The 24298-nt window shown below is 37.5% G+C and overlaps 2 protein-coding genes across 11 annotated transcripts in view; one reads left to right on the top strand and one right to left on the bottom strand.

The window, feature by feature from the left end:
• ARL6IP6 (ADP ribosylation factor like GTPase 6 interacting protein 6) overlaps nucleotides 1–12998 on the bottom strand; it is a 40824-nt gene extending 27826 nt beyond the window's left edge. The window contains exons 1-2 of one of the 4 annotated variants that reach the window (XM_007099414.3): nucleotides 12020–12993; nucleotides 10387–10437 (exon numbers count right to left, since the gene is read on the bottom strand). In XM_007099414.3, the coding sequence (XP_007099476.2) occupies nucleotides 10387–10437; nucleotides 12020–12419 (451 nt within the window). In that variant the 5' untranslated portion in view covers nucleotides 12420–12993. Of the gene's footprint in view, nucleotides 1–10386; nucleotides 10438–12019 lie in introns of all 4 variants that reach the window. The other 3 variants (XM_042994458.1, XM_042994456.1, XM_042994457.1) reach the window with 3 other exon arrangements.
• Nucleotides 12990–24298, top strand: part of PRPF40A (pre-mRNA processing factor 40 homolog A) — a 52948-nt gene continuing 41639 nt past the window's right edge. For 4 of the 7 annotated variants that reach the window (XM_042994454.1, XM_007078503.3, XM_007078502.3 and 1 more), the window contains exons 1-2: nucleotides 13215–13714; nucleotides 14997–15128. In XM_042994454.1, coding sequence (XP_042850388.1) covers nucleotides 13439–13714; nucleotides 14997–15128 — 408 coding nt within the window. In that variant the 5' untranslated portion in view covers nucleotides 13215–13438. Of the gene's footprint in view, nucleotides 13070–13214; nucleotides 13715–14996; nucleotides 15129–16501; nucleotides 16582–24298 lie in introns of those variants that run through there. The other 3 variants (XM_042994455.1, XM_015535907.2, XM_015535908.2) reach the window with 3 other exon arrangements.

Here is a 24298-nt window from a genome sequence, read left to right as displayed (position 1 = left end):
CTTTCCATACTATGCACTTTTGACATAAGAATTTTACAGTGTATACTCTTGATACCTTTCCTATAAACATTATTAACCTAAGCTGATTCAATTTTCTCAGTATATGGACAAAAGTTAACTCACAATTTACAAATGAGTTGGGATCCTAAATTTTATTTTCAGAGGGGAAGACTGGAAGATTTTCTCAAAGAATTCTTAAGTCAAAAGCATGGTATTATCTTCGACTCAAGGAAGGGGGAAAAGGTTGAGAAATGGAAGAATGGGGGCAATGAACAAAGCAACAGTAGAGGGAATAAATTAATTTGAAGGTTTTTAGATACATACTCAAAGTGCCTCCTTAAGAGAGTTTATTAAGCTACCACTACTGATTGTGTGTCCCGGGCTGTACCTACTGAGGTAGTATAGGGAGGGAGGAAAGGCTGTGAAGACTATGGTTGAGAATGATATATGAACTACCAATTTCCTGGCTGCACAAAATGCACAACCAAGATGCCTTTTGGCAAGAAGCGGTTAAGAAATACGTGCACTGGACTGTTTATAAACCATACGAACTCCGGTTAACAGTCCGATAAAACTGCTAAAAGACAAACTCAGAGAAATGAAGTATTAAGAAATACTGTGGCAAAGTATTTTTGAAAGATTAACCTTAATCTTTTCTCACTAGTTCCCTTTCCTTTACCCCCTTTTAAGGAGATAAGGAACTGTGTGTTCACTGCCACAGAAAGATGTGACAAAGAGAAACAGCCTCAGTGTCTCTTTGGTTTTTATGTTGCAAAATGATTCAGGGAACGAGGAGGATAAATATAAGCAAGAGGGTAGACAAACACAAAATGTCTTGAATAGACAGCAAAGATGAGTTGATCGGGTATAGACAAAACCTTTGTGTAGAACGGGGAGAAAGAGAGCGAGGGCTTTATGCACAGGTGAGGAAGACTCTCCCGGTTTGAAGAAAGTGGTGTGTGTGCGTGTACGGACAGGGGACAGTACTGCTGGCACTTCCTGGCAGAGCCAGGAGAGGAGGCCACACACCACCACAGAGGGATTGTAGCTATATACAGCAGCTTGGCAGATGGATCCAGAGCCAAGCCTGCAGATGTCTCTCTCCTAAGTGGGGCACAGAAAACAGCAGATGGTCATGTGGCTACAAAAGTGCTACATCTGAGGAGCACCTGGGTGGCTCAGTTGGTTAACTGTCCGACTTCGGCTCAGGTCATGAACTGGAGGTTTCCGAGTTAGAGCCCGGTGTTGGGCTCTGTGCTGACAGAACATAGCCTGGAGCCTGCTTCAGATTCTGTGTCTCCCTCTCTCTCTGTTCCTCCTCCGCTCGCACTCACTCTCTCTCTCAAAAATAAATAAGAAGATTAAAAAAAAAAAAAAAAGTGCTACATCTGAAAGGCCATCCTGACCAGAAAGCAAGATGCTTCCGCAGTAACTCATTTGAGCAAATGCTTTGAGGACTAGATTGCATCCCACCCCAATGTCCTGGCACAGTGTCAGACTTTAGAACCTTAACTGAACCTAGGACTGGGTAGACAGAACCTTAGCAAAGACTGAGGCACAATGTTCCTGTCAACCCAGTGAGATAGAAGACCAAAATAAAAATTCTAAGATTACTTATAGCTGTACACACAGCTACAACTTAAGGATGGTTATTCTGCCAAATAGCTATTATTTGTTATTATTTAGATGAATACTGCTAAAGGGGATAAAACAACTGACAGGTTTACACTAAGTTTAACATCTTATAATACATAAAGTCTGCAGAACAAAGACAGTAATTATGAAAATTCAACTATCTGGGGACTGTTGTAGAATAATGGAAACTTCTAAATATCTAAAAAATGTGAGAAAGACACAAAATAACAGGTAAAAAAGTAATAAAATGTGAGGCTCTCTAAAGCCCATCAAGCCTTTTCACTCAAGTGAAATAGAACACTCGTCAAAATTAATATAAGAATATTCTTCAATTTTCAAAACTGACCACTATTCTACAACCTAAGTGCTTACCTCACCTTGCGTAGTTTTACTTTATATTCACTTTGAACGAATCAAGAGTTACATCACTGACAAAAGCCAATTCATAATGATATGCCTAAAAAGTACATTGCAATATTATGGTCTACAAGTGCTTATACTTCAGAAAATGACTCAATTTGTTTATGAACAAGCAGAAAATCCACACAAGTTGGTAACTACACAACTAAATCTGCAGCAAGTCCCTTCCTCCAGAACCCCTCATGCTAAAAACTTGACAACTAATGTTACGTTAAACCCATTTTACCGAAAGTTAACATAATTTTTAAAAAGTACAAAAGCATATAAAAACTAAGTTAGAGTCTTCCTACCTCAATTCACCAATTCTACTCCTAAAAGCAATCAGCTAAGTTGTGCATATTTTCTAAGTTATAGTTTTCTAGGTAATGTAAATATATATATGGAGCTAGTTATGTACAATATACAATACATGTAGATTCCATTTTCCACAAATAGGATTCTCACCAGAAAAGCTGTCCTGCACTTTGCTCTTCTCACATAACAATGTTGGAGACCTTTCATATCAGTATACATAGCTACAGTTCTATTATATATTTTTATTATTCCACTATTAAAAACTATGTTGCAAGTAATATCCTTACACTATACAGTTATACAAGGATATCTGCAACAAATTTCCAAAGAACTGGTGTATCAAAGGATATAGGCCTTTAAATAAATACATACATCCTTTGTTCTTATTTATAGTTCAATTTTCATCAGTTGATGGAAATTCATCTTTCCACCAATTGAAACGTCTGGGCTTCAATGTTTTTACCTAAAGCAAAGATGGGGGTAGGTGGAAAATTCCTATCCCCATCTTTTTGCTGGAGTTTTATATTCACTTATCTCATGGTATATTTTGTTTTGGCTCACTTTTTAAAATAAATGATTTTGGCGTCAAAGTGCAGTTACTACTCTAAAAATATGCTGGCAGTTCTGTATTTCTATAAAAGCTGCCAACAAAGAAAGATTATTGTATGTTTTAAATATTTTATTTAGCACTTTCAGGCTTACATGGATGAGGTGACTTTCAGAAGCTTTATGAAATCAGATACGTGAAGGCAATAGTTTGCACATTATAATGTAAACAGAAACAACTAGAAAAACAAACAAACAAAACACCTCCCATGATCCGATATTGGGAAAAATTTATTAAAACACTGTTATGCAAGTACATTCTTCATAAAAACTTATTTGTGCCATAAGCAAACAATGAATGAGTAAACGTCACAGCATGCTGATAATGTCCAAGTCCTATTTCAGAGCTTCCGACAATTTGAAAATTTTAGATAAAATTGTATACTATGAAATGCTACAGTGCAGTAACAAAAAAGAATGAGGTAGAACTATATATAAAGATACAGATTAATCTCCAAGACATTTTAATAAAGCTGCATGATTGCAATTATGTTCTTTCTATGACAATGACAAAACCACATTTTGAATGATCCTACACATATAAATGAATAGAAAAAGATCTGAAAAAATATACAAGTACATTAGTGGGAATCTTTGCTTTAATTGTTGGAATTTCTTTCCAAGTGAGACTATATTATTTCTATAACTTATGAAATTAAAAATTAAAATTAGTATTTAGGTAATTTTAAAAGTTGTAAAAACTATAGCTGGTTACTAATAAAACCTTAGATGTACTCATGCCTAAAATTAATCAACTATTTTTAAATGTTAAGCAAAGTTTTGCAACTTTATCAGATTCTATAGTTTTCTAACTTAGGAGGGCGAAAACATTTTAAATAATTTAGTATTTTCTCTAAAATTCAACACAGTCTACCGATAGCTCAAGTCTTCAAATCCCTTAACCAACGTGTGTCTCTGCATGTTAAGACAGAAAGCCAGATAGCCTTTGATCTTCAAACTTATTATTTCCAAATACAGGAGCAGATGAAAGCATTCTTTCCTCCCCTTCCAGTGCCACCTGATAAAGGTCTCTACCCAACTGCCTGTTCACCTACAGCTCAGCATGTAGCAATTTCACTCCCATTCCTGCTGAAAAAGGCAAGGAAAGTGGAAGGAAACATTCTGAAGGATGAAGTGACAAAAACTTGAAAAATAAGTAACATCTGTAGTTTCCAACCATGTTAAATCATCCAATTCACATGGGAAACTTTTAGAAAACTTCTTTACCATGGACAATTTCAAACATACACAAAAGTAGCGGGAAAAGTACAATGCAACCCCACGGATTGACCACTCATCTTTATATAACTAACTTGTCATATCTTGTTAAGCCTGTATTACTCTTGGAAGCATATAATCTTTAGTATAATAGGCAAAATAGTTATTACTATCATCTAAGGTCCAAAATACCCTTTCCCTTATCTTTTTTTTCTTTCTTTCCTTATTTTAAGTCATTTGATGAACAATTTACAGAAGACTAAAAAGACCATGAAAAAACTTTGTTAGAAATTTTAATAAAATATAAATACAACAAATCCAAAGTTTCATTCTGAATTTCCTTGGTTTTAAAAAGATACACCCTAGAAATGGCCATATACTCTTAAGTGCAAGTAACTGATTACTAATTTCATGCATGAATCTGGAACATAATTATCTTATAAATACTGATTCCAGACTTCAGATACACCTTTAAGTGGTTTCAGCTTATCATTAGTTTTGCTTTTTCTTTTTGCACGTGCATCACCAAAACACAAAACACATGGCAAAGAGAGGCCAACCATCTACTTTGCTCCATAATTTGCAATACATTTCCATTTTTAGAATCATAAACAATTTGAATCATCAACCCAGTGAATTTTTAAAATTTCTTTCCAATCACTTTTTATACATAGCTGCCTTCAGCATTTGTCCATTTACAAACACTATGAAATAAGGGCAGATGAATATCACAAAATACGAAAAATAAAATACATCATTTAGCAAAGAGGACGGTTTGTATTTTTGCCTGAAGCCCTTTCTGTTGAATGACTAAGTGAATAAGAATACTATATTTTTTTGAAAAGAGTCAGAATAGTATCTTGAGTTTTACTTGCTGTAAGGTCTGTTACAACTACTAAACTCTGCTATTGTAACATGAAAACAGCCACAGACAATATATAAAGGAAAGGACAAAGCTAGGCTATAACAAAATTAATTTACAAAAAACAGGTAGGTCAGATTGGTCTGCAGGCCACTGTTTGTTCTAGAGGATTCCATCGTAATTTATTTTTAGCAAAGTTAAAAAGTAACTGCTAAGTGCTATTAAGATTATTCCTAATATAATGAAAGAGCAAAATTGAGATACAGAAAAGATCACAAAAATTTCATAATGTACCTTAGATTAATAAAAGGATCCAAAAGACCAATATGGTAACTTCAAGGTTAAATAACCTTTATTCTATCAAAAAATTTAACTCAATTTTCCCTTTAGTCTCTGAAGATGCCCCAAGAAAGAATTAAAGTCACAAAATATCAATCTTTACAAATAGAACTGCTCATGAAACTGGAAAAATGGGGCCCTGATGTTATATTAAACATTAAAGTATGCAGCCAATTAAGTGACTTCAACTTTGAGTAGATAAGGATCTTGTAAATTTAAAAAATCTGCAGATTTTGAAATCTTTTAAGTTCAAAAAAAGAAAATCTGCAGGGTTTTGTTGTTGATAAGTCTGGTTTGGGAAACATTAAACCAGTGGCTCTCATGAACCAGCAGCATAAATATCACCTAGAAACTTATTAAAAATGCAACTTCGGGGCGCCTGGGTGGCTCAGTTAAGTGTCTGACTTTGGCTCAGAGCATGATCCCACAGTTTTTGAGTTCATGCCCCCACATCAGGCTCTGTGCTGGAGCCTGCTTGGGATTCTCTCTGTCTCTGTCCCTTCTCCATTCTCTCTTTCAAAATAAATAAAAATAAACTTAAAAAAAATGCAAATTCGTGGGCTCCATTCCCACACCTACCAAATCAGAAACTCTAGAACAGGTAAAGCCCAATAAATGAGTTTTAACAAGTCTTTCAGCTGATTCTGATGCCAGCTAAAGTTTGACTTCATTAGCCTAAGAAACATCCCCCCAGATCAATTTCTTGAGATTTAGAAGTCCCAGTGTCTCCTTGTCATTACTGCTTCTAGGTATTAGGGAGACCTGTAATGATTTTTATGACTAATAAGTTAGCTGCACAATGATAATCCCCCTAATAATTCATACTGTTTCTGCCTTGCTATTGTGCCTACACTATCTCGTAACATAAAAACTCTAATATACACTGTCGTGAATTTTGGTTGAGAAGATATTTATATTGATGAATGCAGGACAGTCAGTAATACTAGGTGAAATAACACATCTAAAAAATTAAAGTTTTGGCATACTGTAAAAGTTCAATAGTATTTTTATTAATGCTCAATGTGTTATTTCCTAAACTTATATTTATGCTTCTCTTAAACACAGTTTTTCTTGAGAGTTACAGTCATTCATTACTGAATAGAGAAAGAAAGAAAGAAAGAAAGAAAGAAAGAAAGAAAGAAAGAAAGAAAGAAAGAAAGAAAGAAAGAAAGAAAATAGAACCTATAATTCCAAAACCCAGGTAAATTATCTAAAATTTTGATTGTATCCTTCTAGTCATTTTGGGCTTTCATTTTTTTCTCTGTTACTTTAGTGATCATTCTTTAATTAATATAAGTAAGCAACACACACAATTTTACAAAAACTGCCACAGAAGAGGATAACATATTTGCCAATTTGCCCCACACGGTTGCAGATAGCAATATATCATATCCTTAATACACAGTGGCCTCAAATTACAAGGTTCATACATTCACTAAAAAAAAGTTCAAGTTCACAGTTTCAATCATTTTTCACTGTAAGGAAGAAACTGAGTGAGTTGTTTTCAATTTGTGCCTTTCTAAGAGAATGGGTCACCCAACACACCATTTCCCTTAGAAATTTTTACCATTTTGTAATGTTCTGTATCATGAAATTATGATGGCAGAGTCTCACTTCATCACTCTGCAGAATAAATGATACTCTTCAAATGAATTGGCTTCATCCTTGATTGAATTTATTATGTCAGTCATCTCCGGAAATGTTCAGAAGCTAGAAACATCTCAATCATAAAACAGAACTAAATGAGCGGCTCAAAAACAAGAATAGCCCTTGATACTGCAATATGCTAGGAATTTGGTCTTAGCCACAAGAGGGACTTAACGTTAACTATTAAATAGATGTCAAAGAATGACAGGCACAAAAGATCAGAAGCTTTTCAAACTGAAGGAACTCCATGAAGTTGATTATAATTCCTGTACAGAACTACTTACAGCATGTATATTAAAAGTACTAGTCCTAAAAAAAAAAAAAAAAAAAAAAAAAGTACTACTCTGGGGCTTCCGGGTGGCTCAGTTAAGCATCCGAATCTTGATTTCAGCTCAGGTCATGATCTCACATTTTGTGAGTTCAAGCCCCATGCTGGGCTCCGCACTGCTTCTTCTCCTCTCTCTCTCTCCCAAAATAAACAAATGTAACAAAAAAAAAAAAAAAAAAAAAAGATTAAGCATTTTCTGGTAAAGGCAAATCCTTCTGTTTTACTTATGTACTTACTTCAGATTTGCCTCAAATAAAAGGTCCTTTTATCACACCTTACAGTAAGACTATGAAAAAAAATGCAAAAATTGGAAATAGAACTAAGTGTGTGAAGAGTGATAAAACTTGGAAAATGTGAGATACAAAAGCCAATGTACAAAAATGAAACAACTCATATGTTGTATATTAGTGCAATCAATTTGGCCTGAGAATAACCTTCAGGAGGAAGGACTAGAATGTGATTTAACTAAGTAAACTTAAGTTTTATTAATCTCCCTGAAAAACAGGCTTATAGTAGGAGATGGTGTAGAGGACAATTATACAAAAGGAAAGCCCTTCGAATGCCACCTAGGGAAGATCAGGGAGATGAGTTCTAAAACCAGGTGATATTGGCAATCATACCTCCCTGGCTGGAATACCTCACCAATAAAGACAAACAATGATACCCTCCCTAATCCTACTAGCTATTAGGATAAATTAACCCCCCAAATGCCCAGACATCATGCTCATCATGAACCTTTTTATATTTAAATTATAAACGGGGTTTCCCATGAAGATTTCTTTCAGACAAAGATGGCAAGAGAATGGCAGTGTCTTAGATCATTCAAAGTCAGGTTTCTTAAGAGGCCTGTGCGCATATGTATTATTTATTACTGTCACTAGACAACTTGCAAGGACTTTTAACCCTTTTAACCGCTCTTAAGTATACTTTTAGAGGCACCTGGCTGGTTCAGCTGGTAGAGCATGCGACTCTTGACCTTAGGGTGGTAAATCTGGGCCCATATCGAGTATAGAGATTACTTAAAAATACAATCTTTAAAAAAAAAACAAAAACAAAAAACCACAATTTAAAAAAGTGAGATTCTCGCCCTGCAAAAGTATTTCTCTAATGGTTGGTACAGCAAAATCACCTGTTAAAAATGAAGATTCTCAGCCTCCACCTGGAGCTGAAACAAAATCTAGAGGCACTTTTTAAAACAAAGTCTAGGTGATTATTACACATACTAACAGGAGAACTGCTGCTAAATCTGCTCTTAATGAGCAGATCTATGCCAATCTATGCCAATCTCAGACTAGGCCTAAATTGAAATAAAAAAAAAATTTGCAGGAGCGCCTGGTGGCTCAGTGGGTTAAACGTCTGACTTCCACTGTGGTAATGATCTCACGTTTCCTGAGTTCAAGCCCCGCTTTAGGCTCTGTGCTGACACAGCCTGGAGCCTGCTTCAGATTCTGTGTCTCCTTCTCTCTCTGCCCCTCCTCCGCTTGTGCCGGTCTCTCTCTCTCTCTCAAAAATAAACAAACATTAAAAAAAAAAAAAAAAGATACAGCAGTTTCTCCCCTCATTCCTGAGATTGTTCCTGAATCTCCAAAGTGTATTCATGGCATTAGTAAAGACTTAATGATCTTCATATATGCTGTCACAATTATTATATATCTATCAGGCACATCTAAAAGCAATACCAAACTAACTGGAAGTGGAAAAGTAGGGCAATGACAAAGCCCTATTATATCCTTTTGATACTGAACAAGCCATTCCTTCAGATGACAAGTGCCACCTATGCTTTTCATAAATGTGAATGAAATCTTGTCAACTTAAAATTTTTTTTTTCATTTATTTTGAGAGACCGAGCACAAGTGGGGGGAAGGGGCAGAGAGAAAGACACAGAATCCGAAGCAGGCTCCAGGCTCTGAGCACTCAGCACAGTGCCCAAAGCGGGGCTCGAACTCATGAACTGTAAGATCATGCCCTGAACTGAAGTCGGACGCTTAACTGACTGAGTCACCCAGTTACCCCATGAAATCTTGTCAATTTTTAAACTGAGAATTTAAACAACTGAGATTCTATGTATTGAGTTGATAGGTCAATAAATGCTACAAAAATCCTTACAATCTTGGCTGTTTTTAGACATGAAACAGTGTAACAACATACATTGATAAAATGAGTCATCAGAAAGTACATCTTCTCATGCAAGAAGTTGAAAAGACCATAGACAAGTTTTCATGGGACATCTAGCAACTAATTTGTTTCTATAATTTGAAGATAAAGGTTTCCCCTTCTGCAAAATCAGGCAGACTCTATTTTGTATCCTTGTGAGGGCATTAGTCTTGAAGACACATTAGTTTAGCTAAAACTGGGAGGGAGGTAACATGCAGGATAGGATCTCAACCACTTTTTTGGTGCAATTCAGAGTGATCAAATAAATTACAGCAAACAGGAAAAAAATACACTAAAAAGTTAAAGTTCTGAACATTTCAAAATCGTTTTGGCATAAAGAAATAAATACAAGATAAATAACCCTCAAAATTTTCATTAGTAATCTGTATCCTATAGGATTCTACAGACATTACACAGAAACTCAAGTCTCTTCGTCATCACTAACCTGTACACATATGCCCAATGCTTTCTACGTTTTTTTAAAAAACAAGTTGCTTATAATGGAGATTTGAATTTAACTTTCTCCTGAGGTCTGCTTATGGTGTCATTTTTGCTTAGTTTATAAGTTTGTTTTTAATTCCTGGGAAGAGGTATATAGGAAGACTCTTCCAGAAGGAAATTAGAAAATGTTAAATAGTCTCTGGATCTTCATCACATACAGTTATGTTCAAATTGTATTCCTAGTGTGGGTAGTGTATACACACACCAAACATACATAAAAAGAAAATCTAACAAAATCTGCCACACACAAACGCAAATAAAAAATTAACACTGAACCACACAAGGGAATACATCAAGCATTTTATCTAAAATTTTGTATAAACACGATCTGAAAAAATAAAAATGAAGTCAAAAGCAAATTAAGTGACAGTTAAGTCTATACCTAGTAGCCCAGTGTCTACGTCTTCAGTCTTCAAATTTTCAGCATGTAACTCTGTAAAATACAAAAAAAGGGGCTTGCATAAAAAAGATGATTTTACAACTTGAACAATAGCTCAAAGGCTGGAAAGATATTGTGGAGTTGTGGAAAATGCTCTGGAGTCATAATCAACTGGGCCTAAGTTCTGATTTCATTTACTAGCTACGTTACCTTCAGTCAGCAAATAAGGTATTTGAGTCAACTTTAGTGTTACTGTGAAAATATTTTTTTTTTAAAGTTTACGTATTTAAGTAATCTCTACACCCAATGTGGGGCTTGAACTCACAACCTCGAGGTCATGCTCTTTCAAATGAGCCAGCCAGATGCCCCTGAAAATATTCTATGTAACACAAATTACACGCATATCAGGTTCCTTTCTTCCACTCTCAAAAATAAGCACAACTCAATGTCTTCCACAATGGACTCGACTTAGCAGGTTTTGCGACTTTATAACATAAAGGGAAGCTCTCACAGCATAAGAGAAATAACGTACAAAACTCTCCGAGTTACAGTGAAAAAAAGAGAGGAGGAGTGAAAGAGGAATGAAACACTGGCAACCACATATTTAACGTTGACAGTTTACACCCAATACCATTGTACAGAGGTTCGTGTTAACTTGCCCGTCTGTCTTGTGTATGAAAATCAAGCATACGTTGTTAGATGCCACCTGCAGCCCAATAAGGGCTTGGAAGCAATGACCAAAAATTACAACTGGAGTTAAGCCGATACAGTTCTGTTGAGTGAAGTAAAACTAATACTTGAGTGACACCGTGTTGGGTGCTTCTCAGAACTAAAGTTCTCAGAGAACTCAAGTGTTTTTGTTTTAACTAACTTTTCTGTGTCTATACCTTGGCCAAAGTCACACACAGTGAGAACTGAGATTTAAACTTTGGTCTGATTCTTTCCACTGTAATATAAAATATTCCAGCCATATAATACAACTGTATAAATTTTGAAAAACCTTTCATGGCACATCTTTCTATTACGATCAGCCCTGTATTTAAACTTCAGACAAAGGAAAATAAAACTAATAACCAGAAAAATAATAAATTATCTAGCTCCTATAAGAACTTTACACTCGATTGAAGACCTAACACAAAATCAAGAGAGCTAATTATCTACAAAGGTAGAACGTTAGGCTGTGGGACGGAAATCCTGGTCTTTCAGGAATTCGGTGAGCGTACAAAAGAATCAGTGTTTAGCACACCTTGAACCATTTGTCGATTAAACCAAGTCTTTGAACATATTTAGCCTATTTTAGTCGCACACTTCTTACCGTCTTTTGAGGATTACTGTCCTACATACTGCTTACTTTTGCCAACATTTCACCCCAAGTGTTCACTGACTCCACTGTTTATTCCAGAGTACCCATTTAATCAAGGCCCCTCCTTATAACGGGTCTCCTAAGCTTGGACCAAGGTCCTCCACCCTTAAGAAAAAAAACAGAGGAAGAGCAAAGAAAGGTGCCAATGAGGACTCTGGGTGAAAGCCGCTACCCGACTGCTGGCCTCTGATGGGGAGGAGAGAGATGGAAGGCAAGAGCCACAGACAGGCTCAACTTCACTCTGGAGAGACTTTCAAGGCCGAGCTTCAGTACCTTTTACGATCAAGTAGGCGATGGCGAGGAGGAAGGCGAGGAGGATGGCGAACAGCAGCGAACAGAGAATTGAGAGGATCTGGACAGGCCACCGCCGGGCCTGGGCTCGTCCGCCCGCAACCGTTGAGAAAATGCCATTGCGTTTATCGGGCAGAACCGGCGACCCGTCCCTGTCCCGCTGGAGTAGCGAGCCCTTTCTAGGCTCCGACGACGCCCCGGCTGAAAACTCCGCCCGCAGGTCGCGGGCCACTTGGTCGCATCCGTCCTCCTCGTCCCCTTCACCTTCACCCCAACTGTCCCCCTGAGTGAAGGCGGTAAAAGCCGGCCGGGCAAACGGAACAGGGGTGCCGAGTCTTCGGCGCAGAGGAGCGGAGCGCCGCCCGCTCTCTACAAACGACATGGCGGGAAAGACGACGGGACCAGCGGACGTCGAGAGACCACCACCCGCCCCGCCCCGCGCTCGCAGCAGCCAATCAGAGGCCAGGCCCCCCCACAGCCTCCACCACCTGGCACTGATGCGCAGGGGTGTCCGGGAGTGCGCAACGGGGCGGAGAAGGTGCTGTGGAGCCTAAGGAAAGGGTGGGTGCCCCGGGGCCAGAGCACGATCCCCGGCTAGTAGGAAGGAAGGGAAGCGGGGAAGCGCACAGGGAGAGGCGACCCGAGGCTGAGGGTAGCCGAGTCTCCTCTCCCTGCAGTGCTTCGTCCCGGCCAGAGACCTCCGCCACCGTCGCGTCACCTCTAGGCAACCGCGCGCCCCGGCAGCCCCCAAAGCTGCATCTTCTCGACGCTCGGTCCTAGCGCCCTCCCATACCTTTCTGATTCACATTTCCGAACCGATTTGCTTTCTCCCTTCTTCCGCCGTAAGCACCTACTCTTCTCTGGCTTCCCTCTTTAACGGTAGCTCACCGCCCAAACGCTCTCCCCTCGTCCTGACTGCCCTTCCCTCTTTTTCTTTTGCATTGTTCTCCCCGCCCCTATCACAACTTCCCTCCACGCTGCTCGACACGCCTCCCTCCCGCCCCCTCCACCCCGGAGTGGGCTCAGCTGCTGGTGCGTACGGAGTTTTAACCCTCTTCTAAGGAGCCCCCCCCTCCTCTCCTCTTCCCGCCCCCTCCCCTCCGCCTCGAGCACCGCGCGCGCCCCCGCGCGCGTCCGGCCCCGGCCACCGCTAACGCTAGAAGCTGCTTACCCCACCCCCACCCCACCCCACCCCACCGCGGGCAGCCTCAGGTTTGTGGGGCGTACGTAACTCGGGCGGAGTGGGTGAAGGTGGCAGGCCCCACTGCCCCACCCCCTACGGGGTGAGGCGGTCTAAGCTCGGGAAGCTGGGACAAGGTTGTCTTCTCTTCCCCGGGGAAAGTTGGTGGAGTTTTCCCGGAGGAGGCGCAGAAACTTCCTCCGTCCCCCTCCCCCCCCTCCATGCAGGCGACGCCAAGTGAGGCTGAGGCTGGGGGCGAATCGCCGAAGAGCTGCGTGTCGACAGCGCACTCTGATTGGACAGCGGGGAAGCCTGTCAGCTTATTGGCCCCGCTGATCCCGCCCCGTAGTGCAGGGCAGCCTTTAACCTTTGGCCCCAGCGGGCGCCAGCCACTCAGATCGCTTCTTGTTGGTATGTGTAGCGGCAGTGGCCGCCGGCGGAGCAGTCTGAGCCCGACGATGAGGCCGGGGACGGGAGCTGAGCGTGGAGGCCTCATGGTGAGTGAAATGGAGAACCATCCTCCTTCGCGGGGTCCCGGGGACGGGGAGCGGAGATTGTCCGGCTCAAGCCTCTGCTCCAGCTCTTGGGTCTCTGCTGACGGCTTCCTGAGGAGACGGCCCTCGGTAAGGGATCGGTGGAGCAGGGGGAAAGCGGCACAATGAAAAACGGAGTCAGAGAGGCAGGAAGCTTTTTCCAGAAGGAGAAGAAGATAAGAGCGGACGGAGGAAGAGCTCGAGATGGTGGGATATGTAACGAGGAAGAGAATTGGAGAGCGGGGATGCACAAAGGGAAGGATGTGGGTCCCTGGAAGTTCCCATTGGGCTTGGCCTAGACAGATGCGCGGTGGAGGTGCTGGGCCTTGGGCGCGGTGAGCCTCTTGGAGAGGTAGGCCGGCGGTAGCAGGAAGGGGGAGGCGGAGACTTGATGTTGTAGATTTTAAAAGCGGCTGGTAAAATCTGCTTTCACCAATAGTAGTGGTGTCTGCAGGGGGTACAGCTGGGAAAATTGGCAGGGGATAACTACCTGTTTTTAAGACCCGGAACAATGGGCACACAGGTAAAGAAATAGTTGTCTTTTAAAAGCGAATTAAAATGGATGTATTGGTTGGTTGTCTTTAGGGTCTGTGAATGACAGACCTTAGTCTTTGGAAAAAAAATTTTTTTTTGGCAGAAGTAATTCTACTTGTGTTAAAGATTGTGTTAGGAAATAATATGTTTATATGTTAGGAGTTAAGTGCCCATGGGTACACGTAATGTGTTCTTTTTTGGTAAGACCATCTCTTACCTTAGTTAATTTGGTAGATTCTCACTTCAAAATTTAAGATCAACTTAAAAATAAATTTAAGGATAATTAGTGTTCTGACATAAGTTAGCTATCTTCTATCTGTGAACTAGAACAAAGTTGTGGTTTTTCACCCATAACAGTTTTTAAATTGGCTTTCACATGCGTGTTCCCTGAGTTTAGCAAGCCAGCTAGTAAGCAGTGTGCTTTTAAAAAAAAAAAGAAAAAAAGAGAAAGAAAAGAGAAAACCTATGCTTTAGCTGTCCGGTATTTATTTTAATTCTTTCCATTTTGTTCTGTAATTTGTTTAGTTTCAAGTTCTTTATAAGTACCGGTATGTATAGTGCATTTTGTTTGTTGAAGAAAGTGTAAGTTAATCCAGTAATTGAATTACACATTGGCCTAATATGCCGCTGCACATAACCAATTTGTTGAAATCAGATTTTTGAGAAGCATTTATTGTTACTTGCTAATTTTTAAATTTTCCCTATTTTTCAGATGGGGCACCCTGGCATGCATTATGCCCCAATGGGAATGCACCCTATGGGTCAGAGAGCCAATATGCCTCCTGTACCTCATGGAATGATGCCGCAAATGATGCCCCCTATGGGAGGGCCGCCAATGGGACAAGTAAGAATGTTTTTGTTTTATTTTGTATTTATTTGTTTATTTTTGCCTGTGGTATCATTGTGTCAAGATTTCAAAATCCGGGTGAATACTTGCAGCTGTTTAAGGATTAGCTTATGCCAAAATAATGTCAAATAAGTCAAATGTTGAGTGATGACACTAATCAAATTTTGAATGTAAGGAGAAGCCTTCTGTATAAAAGATTTATTTTCTACCAACAACAAAATTCAGTTCTTTTATTAAGTAGCTGTATATGTAGTCTTTTTAATTTAATAACTTCCTTTTTCCTATTATGTCAATTGAAGTTAATGCTTGAGTAGTGAATATTATAGGTCAACATAATTTATGTCCGTGGACCACGTAAATGCATAGAGTCTAAAAAAACACAATTGTTTAGGTCTTGGCTTAGAATAAAGTTGATTCCTGAAATAGCATTCTCTTCTGTGTGTGTGTGTGCGTGCGCGCGCCCGTGTTGGGAATAGAATAGGAAGGTTCTACTCTAATTTAATTCTTCATTAGGACAGTGCCAAATAGGTGGTTCATTTTCCACTTACACTGTTTTGTTTTGTTTTGTTTTAAATGCTTATTGCTTCTGCACTCCTGCTTTTGAGCTGTCCCTTTCATTTCCAGTATAAATTGTAAACGGATATTTTGTGGGAGTGATTTGGATCAAAAGGTTTTAATGCTGACTCAGTGAATTCAGTAGAACTGAGTTCCTAGAGAAGCATCCAAGAAAGGTAACAGGTTCAGTTACCATGAATAATTTTATGCCCCCTGTCAGGTTCTGTGATACATATATTCTTTGTTGGTTGAGTTCTTTCCATTTTAGTATCTATAAATCATCAAAAATTTAGGTTGATAAAATATTTTGGAAAGCCAATTAGGTATGGTCTTTCTGCTAATTAATACTGTTTATGCTGATAATCACTTGAGCCTTGATATTTTAATTTATTGGTGAAATTATAGTGGAGAAAGGAGTTTGCTCTGTGTCTTTCTCTTTTTAACTTAACCTTAGGAGTAGAAGGGCTTAATGTCAAGTGGCTTTCTTCTTTATTTGGAATATAGCCCTTAAGTTTGTATAAAAATTTTTACTCAAAGACACCAGGCCCCCAAAATTCTGCTGGGAGGATTTTTGTTTGTTTGTTTTTTTAATAAAAGAACCATTTATTCTGTGATTCTAGAATAACACAAGATTTAAAACTCCCTTAGGTGATGGAGAAACAATTCTGATTCCTCTTCTGTTTCTCTCCATCTCTAAGCAGCAAGGAGCTCTTCTGGTTTTCTTAGTAGAGCTGCTCTAACTAGATAATGAGCTTTAAAAAATATTTATTCTTTAAATGCTCTGGTTCTTATTTAAAATTAGTTTCTTTCCACAGAAAGATAAAATAAAACAATTTGCTACTGCCAGATGCTTCTCTCTTTTCTGGGGCCTTCTGTTTCCATTGGGCCAGTCAAGGTAAGTTTTGCAAGGGATTGACCTGCTTACCCTTGCTGTAATGGTGCTATTGCACTACCAGACCAAGACACCAGCTAGTCATTTCTAGTAAAATGCAGATTTTATTTATTTTTTTAAGTACTTTTGTGTATCTCATTGACATAAGCTGGTCACAGTTTGCTTTATGGCCCTTTCTCTTTAGCTGTATCAGTGACCATCTTCCTAGTAAGGTTACTTGCTATTTGGCTCTTGTTAGGATCATGAATGAATGGATGACTTAAGAGTCCAGCTCTGAGGGTCCCAAAAGAAACTCCATTGTTTTTCCTTAAAATTAGATTGTTTCTTTTTTTCTTCTTAATATCTAACTTATATGGGACCCAAATTAGTAAAACTAATTCTTATTTGAGCTTTGGTAACAGACTAGGAGGGCATGGATAATTTAAATTCTCAAGTAATCTAGAAATCTAATTTAAAGCCCTGTAAGCAACTACCTTAAAGATAAAAGTTGCTAATTAGCAAAATTGATCTTTTTTCTGCATATCATCTCTTCTGTCTTCCCACTTAGAGATATTAATGGTCAGAAGATAATGAGAAACAGTAGGGTGCCTATGTAGTTCAGTGTGGTGACACAAAGTTGGTAGGGTTCTGCCATTCAATTTTAAAAAGTCAATTTACAGATTTAGACTTTGGGACTGAAGGTTATGGAACCTTCATGTATATTGCCTAGTTCACATTAATACCTCATTCTGGGACCAGCTGAAGATGAAAATTGGTGCCAGTCTTACTTGCTAAATGATTCTGGTCTTTGGAATGTTAGTGAACATGACGTGAAATTTTAAAACTTGTTTGTAAAATAGTATGCTGACTGGACAGAATACCCACCTACGGAGCCAGAAGTCGTAATTTTTTTGATGCATCAAGTTACAGGTTAAAGGAGTATTATGGTTTTCTTAAAGAGTTTTTTTATTTGTTTTTATTCAGGAGATAACGTACAGTGCCCCTTTTAGAATTCAGGCTGAATCTATTAGTACTAAAAAGTGCATTTCTTTCAAGTTTGTATCAGTTATCTGTTGTATAGGTTAAATTTGCCTCTTACTGTATGTTAACTTCATGTGGGAAGGTTGTTCTTCTGCTTTTACAGGATTATAGAATCTTAACAGCTGGAAGGGACCTTGAAAGTTGTGTAACCTTTAAATAATATGGAAATTAAATAATGGTTTATCACTGGTTAAAAAAACCATTATAAATAATTTCCCTGCTTGCTGGCAGTACTCAAAAATTTGCAGTAGAGATTTGCCTTAAGATGTGATTATATGTGAGGCCATCTTCTACTTATATAGTAAGTAATGTTTTGCTTTTAAAATGTTTTCACATCTAATTTTTGTTGTTCTTTGTACACAAAGGACATGCAAGTCCTTCCTTTATCATAGGTGATTTTGCCTTCACTGAAAGTCCTTCAAGCTGGCTCTTTTTTTCTTTTTTTAATTTTTTATTTTTCTTTTAATGAGAAAAGTAGAGTAAAAGACTAAACTTTTTCAGCTCTAACAACCTATGGTTCAATTCAGATCATTTGATAAGAAGAGTAGGTGATATGTATGAGATATTATGGGTTGATGTGGAAGTAACAATACTTTTAGTAGTGCCTCCCTAATTCTAATTATTCATTACTTTTTGGGCTCTATTCAATAAATTGATAAATGAATCATTGCTTTTTACAAATGAGTTTGATTTTCTTGTCCTTAAATTGAGTAAGACAGGCTTTAACAGATCTTGAGTCCATTCCTGCTGCCATCTGGACCCAAGCAGTTACACTCTCATGCCCAAGATGCTCTTAACTTTTAGGATTTTTTTGTTTTTGTTGTTGCTTTTTTGTTTTGTTTTTTGTTTGTTTTTGCTTTAAGCTGCCCCCTCAAATTCTTTTAGATTTCAGCGTGTTGTCTCCTTGCCCAAGAACCTCCAGTGTTTTTCTGTACCTGTATAATGTCTAAATTTCACAATTTAACTTTCAAGACTCTCCCATAGTACAGTTCAGTGCATGATTCTGAGCTGCATGTCTTCACACTCCCTAATTTGAAACCAGGCTGGTCTTTTTATATCTTGGGTGATTGAATCAGTTCATGACTGAGCTCATGGTGTTCATGCCCTCCTGCCCACAGCTCACTACCACCATGAACTTCTCTTACCTAAGTTCTACCATTTCAAGTTCTGCTTTCTCTCAAAGATCCTCAGCAATAACTTTGTCCAGCATACACCTCCCCTTCAAAATATTAAAATAAAATCCTATGAAATCTGCCCACAACTCTTACTATTTTGGTTATTTGGGGATTTAGTTTTGATTTGTTTTGTTTAATGGTTTAATTGCTCTGTCTTTCCAGCAAGTAATAGACTTTAAGCTCTTAGAGGGCAGGACCTGTGTTTTCTACTTTTTAAGAAGTCCACAGGTGCTGAGCACAGTTCTTGGCACAGCATGGGTGCTCAGTAAAATACTTGTTGAATGAATGAAACAAAAACATACTCTTTCCTACATTATAGGCCTTGAAGACAGTAGTTGTTACATGTGACTATTTTCAGTGGTTACTTGTGACTTTACATTGTTACCACTTCTTAGTGTATGCCTCTCTACAGTTGCTTTTTCATTTGATAAAAATGGAAGATAAAATGAAGTAAATAATTTTTGTTTGGTGAATAAAGCAAAAATATTTATTTCCTTTTATTTTAAATTATAAGCATATATATTTCTATCAGTATGATTTTATTGATCGTTTTTTTAAGAAGTTAATTTTTCCATACCCTAAGGGAAAATGATTTGGAATATAGGCCTTCCAGAGAAATCCATAGTGTTGGGTGTCTTAGGTTTTTCTGGCTGATTTGACCAATTGATTTGTTCCTATTGGTTTTGAATTACCTTTACTTTTGGGTATTTAGAGAATCCATGCCATTGAATTGAATGTTAGTAAGTGACAGAAAGCCTTTTTTTTTTTTTTTTTAAGTTATTTGCTCATGATTGTTGAATCTCAGTAACTTTCTATATGCATTTACGTTATCCAGGCAAGTAATTTTTTTAAAAAAATAGATTGAGCTAGAACTAATGTGTTTATATAACTTCTCGGCTGTGTGTATGTGGTTAGATTTTGATGGATTTACTAATGATACTATTTTCTTTAGATAGTATTTCAGTTAAATATGAACTTACCTATTCAAAACCCTTAGCTAGAGTAGTGTTTGTAAGTATGGAGAATATTTGCAGACCTCTAAAAAGACTGTAAGTGTGGAAAAAATGAACTGTACCCCTCTTCTGCCTTTGACATTCAAGGGCACAGTATTCTAAAGATGTTGAGAAGTCTTGCAGAAGCCTTCTGAAACCATTTTTCTCAGTGTTTCTTGGTTTTATTTTACCATCTTCTGCTCCCCCACCTCCCCAGCCTTCTTTACCTCCCTGTTACATGTTTATTTTGCTTTGTCTAGCACATTGCATGGAATTAATGTTGCATGGAATTAGCATTTTGTGAGAAATGCTATTATTGGGGCTGTTTATTCATTTAGTCTGGTCTTTAGGAGGAAAAGGCAACATCCAAATTAGTATTAACAGACATGAATGAAGCATTGTAGAGTGCAACAAATGTATTCATTGAGTAACAGGATTAAAAAGGAAAGAGAACAAATCTCAACAGGTTAACAGGTTGACTTTTAATTGGGTTTGTTAGAAAGGTCTGTGACATGACTTAGAATCATGAAATTGTATATCAATAACTAGGTAAAGATTTGGTAACTGTGTGTATATGTCCTATAACTCTGTACTAGGATGTTTGGTTTTTATGTAGAGAAATAATAGAGGTAAGTTGAAGGTTTATGAAAGAATGAGTAGATAACTGTCTCATATGGAAGTTGTTAATCTTTCATTCTTTCTTTTACCATACCTTCATATTACTTTTAGTCGATAAGCATTTAAGTCTTCTGGCTGTGATGTTAAAATGAATCTATATATCCTGTACTGAAAACTTACAGGCATTCCTCACACGCTTGATTTTCTCATCTTCTAACTGATGGCTGTCGTGTTACTCCAGACATTTGGAAGTTTTGTGGAGATGAATCTTTTATATTTGTTTTCTTTCTCTGGTCAAGTAATCATACATTTCTTTTGCTTATTAAAGAAAAATAAATTGTGGTTAGTGGTTACTAAAGATAATGATGTTTTGCATGATGGGTTTGAAAGAAAACCTGCTTCTAATTGCTTCTTTTTTACTTGGTGTACAGTACACCGAAAGTGGAAACCTGAATCTTCTCCAAATCTGGGTGATGCTGCTAGCCATGTCTGTTAAAAGAGTAAACCTGCCAGCAAGTGAGGACTGTTTTGAGTTGACAGATAGTTTGCTTTATCTTCAGCTTTGATCCCCCCCCCCGCCCCGCTTAAAACTCATTTATCTTAGACTTAAAAAAAATGTTCTCATTACAATACAAACATAATTTTACTTGTTAGGTCCTGATCTTCTGTTGAGGTTAAGATTTTTTTTAATTATCTTTTGATTCATGGATGAATATTAAGTTTCTGTTCAGAAACATAGACTTGGTATAGTTTCTTTGGCCATGTGATACAAGAAAATAGTTAATTCTCTGAAAGGTGATTTTTATTTTTCAGTAATTTTGAGGTCATTATGTATTTGTTAGCATATATTTGTTAAATACAATGGAAAATTTCTCTCTCCTATACAGAAATAAGAATTGGTCATAAAGTTGACTAATACAGGTTGAGTTTCTGCTGTGTCTGTGTACCTGTCCTCTGCACCAATAATACGTACACAAATGAAATGTGCTCTTTGTTGTAAAGATGCCCACAGTTGAGAGAAAACTAAAAAATAAAGTTTCATATAAACAATCTGTAATAATTTAACTAGTTACAAAACTGAATCTAGTTTAAGGGACTCTAGGTTAAATCTACTTTAAAGGACTAATTTAACTAGTTACAAAACTGAACCTAGTTTAAAGGGGTAGGAGATAGTAACAGTTGTATGTCCCTCTATACTTGAATACCAGATGGTTTATGTTTGAAAGAAGGCTTGGGTGACTTTTTAAAGGAAGTTTTAAAATATAATTCTGTATGACTTGAGACATCACAGTTTGTTTGTATCCCTAGTCTGTGTTTAGAGCTTTTTAAAAATTAAAATTAGTTTATTTTCATTCAACTCTATTTTTAAGTTTTTGTGTCATATATCCATACCCAGTAGTTTTTTTTATATTTTCTTTGCCCTCATTTAAGTTTGGAGTTTAGTAAGAGATAGTAAACTATTTACTTGCCCTTTTGCACATAATTTTCTTTTAAGGTTTTAGGAAATAGGGTGGTGATGCCTAATCTGTATTAGGATTGTAATTCTAGCACCATCTTTGTATATAACTTTGAGAGATTTGATCCTTTTGACCCTGAAAAGTGAGTTGGCTACAGGATGAATGTCTGATTTATAGATGGCAGTAGTAAGGCTCCGTGAATGAAGTAATTTGTCCAGTGACATTGCAGAGCCAGCACTAAATTTGATGCTCAAAATGGATTGCCTTATTACACATGTTGATTCCTAGCAAAGATGATGATTTTACATTATTTACTAGGTATCCTTAAAGAACCGAGGTGCCGATCTAATAGGGAATAGATGAGAGACTGGGCAATATAAGAGAAACTTTGATGATCTTGTTTGAAGGAGAGCAGTTGTAATAAAACAGCTGTATTTATAGAGCACTGTTCTGTGCACCTTCCATGCATTGTTCCATTTGATCCCTATAGCAGTCTTAATAGATGAGTGCTATTTTCCCCCAGGTTACAAGGAGAAAATTGAGGCCCAGATAGGTTATGTAAATTAGCCCAAGATCACACAGCTGGTAAATGGCCATGCTGGATAGGAATTCTGGTAGTCTCACTCTAGACTTCATAGCTATACTAGACTGCTTCCTTGTATAGCAGTAGGAGATTATGTCATTAAGCTAACCTACTTAGATTCTGAAGGAATAGCGTATACTTCAGCAATTCTAAACTATCCAGGTTGAGAGAATTTAGCAACCTAAATCCTGGCAATTAAATTATTAGATTTTTAATGGTTTCATACTGATGGTGCTGCCAAGTGACTGGCCTAAGTTGACACAAATCATCTCAAAAAAATTCAGATGGGTTGAAACCTATATATCTATATTATGTGTATCCTAAAATTAATGAAACGTCATGAATGGTAAGGTTCTATTCCAGTTTGTGCAAGTGTAGTCTATTTTTTGTTCATCTAAATGTAATCTCAGAAAATGACAAATGTCTTGAATTTATATATAATTGTAGATGAAGAGGACTTAAGTTAAATAATTGTCCCAAAATGCAGCTACTTATTATTTTGGGTTGTTAAGGATATACTTTTTAAACAGAAGTATTTCTATTTATTTCTAATCAAATGAATATCTGCTTACATTCAGAGATGTAGTTTTTACAGTTTTTCACTGATTAATTTTTTGCATTCATTCATAAGGTAAGTTAGTGGTATAAAGGATCATGGTTTTTAAGTATAAGACTTAATACCCTCTGTGTACTTATTTGTGGAATTTGACTTTAACACCACATTTAAGAGGAACCAAATAAAAAGGCAATTTAACTTTTTATGGGGTGCCTGAGTGGCTCAGTCGGTTAGACGTCCGACTTCAGCTCAGGTCATGATCACAGGCTTGTGAGTTCGAGATCCGCGTCGAGCTCTGTGCTGACAGCTCAGAGCCGGGAGCCTGCTTCGGATTCTGTGTCTCCCTCTCTCTCTGCCCCTGCCTGGGAGCCTGCTTCGGATTCTATGTCTCCCTTTCTCTCTGCTCCTGCCCTGCTTGCACTCTGTCTCTCTCTCTCTCTCTCTCAAAAATGAATAAACATTAAAGTATACTTTTTAAAAAGAGCAATCTAACTTTTTAGATAATCAATTTGCAACTTCAGGTTTGCAGAAAGAATGGTTTTGAATAATCAACAAGATTTAAAAAGTTAATTTTTAGACAAAAATAGCTTAGGTTGTGTGATTTCTTTCCAGCAGGAAAATCTTCAGGAAATAATAATGAAGAAAAGAACTTTTGAAGTGCCCACGTGAAGATCTTCAATTTGTTTTGATATCATAAAACAACTGGGCTAATTTAGTTTACATTTTGAGCAACTAATGTGTTGTAGCGTCGATGGAATTGCTTTTATTACTTTACCTTTAATTTTAAAAATATCTGGTAAAGAATGAAACAGGCTTGATTTTATCTAACATTAGGAACTTCCCAAATTGGGATGCTAAGAATGAGCAGATTGTGCAGTGCTCCCTAGTTTCTACTTGTTTTTTTTTTTTCACACTGGTATTTCTTCTGAGGACATTGTGATAAATGATTAAACTTGTTATTAAAAGAATAGAAATATGCATAGAAAAATTTTTATATAGTATATATACACAAATGGCCATTTATGAATAAAGTATGCCAAGTAGAATATCTGAATTAATTTTGGTTTTAAGAAGTGTCAAAGTGTCCATAAAATTCAGATATTTAATATTTTAGACAATTTAATTTATGGCTCACATGTATGTGTTCTACCATTCCATTTTCTTCTGTTTCCTAATAACTAAAATTTTGTAATTATAACAATATATTCTCAAAAATAGCTTAAATTGAAATTTGTGAAGCTCTACATGACTGTGATTTTCTAGTGTACTTTTCATGAAGCTTACATGAACTATTGCTTTGTAGCTTCAAGAATGATCTA

This window comes from Panthera tigris, chromosome C1 (assembly GCF_018350195.1).
Source record: "Panthera tigris isolate Pti1 chromosome C1, P.tigris_Pti1_mat1.1, whole genome shotgun sequence".
Classification (NCBI taxonomy): domain Eukaryota; kingdom Metazoa; phylum Chordata; class Mammalia; order Carnivora; family Felidae; genus Panthera; species Panthera tigris.
This window is presented reverse-complemented; position numbering and strand designations above follow the sequence as displayed.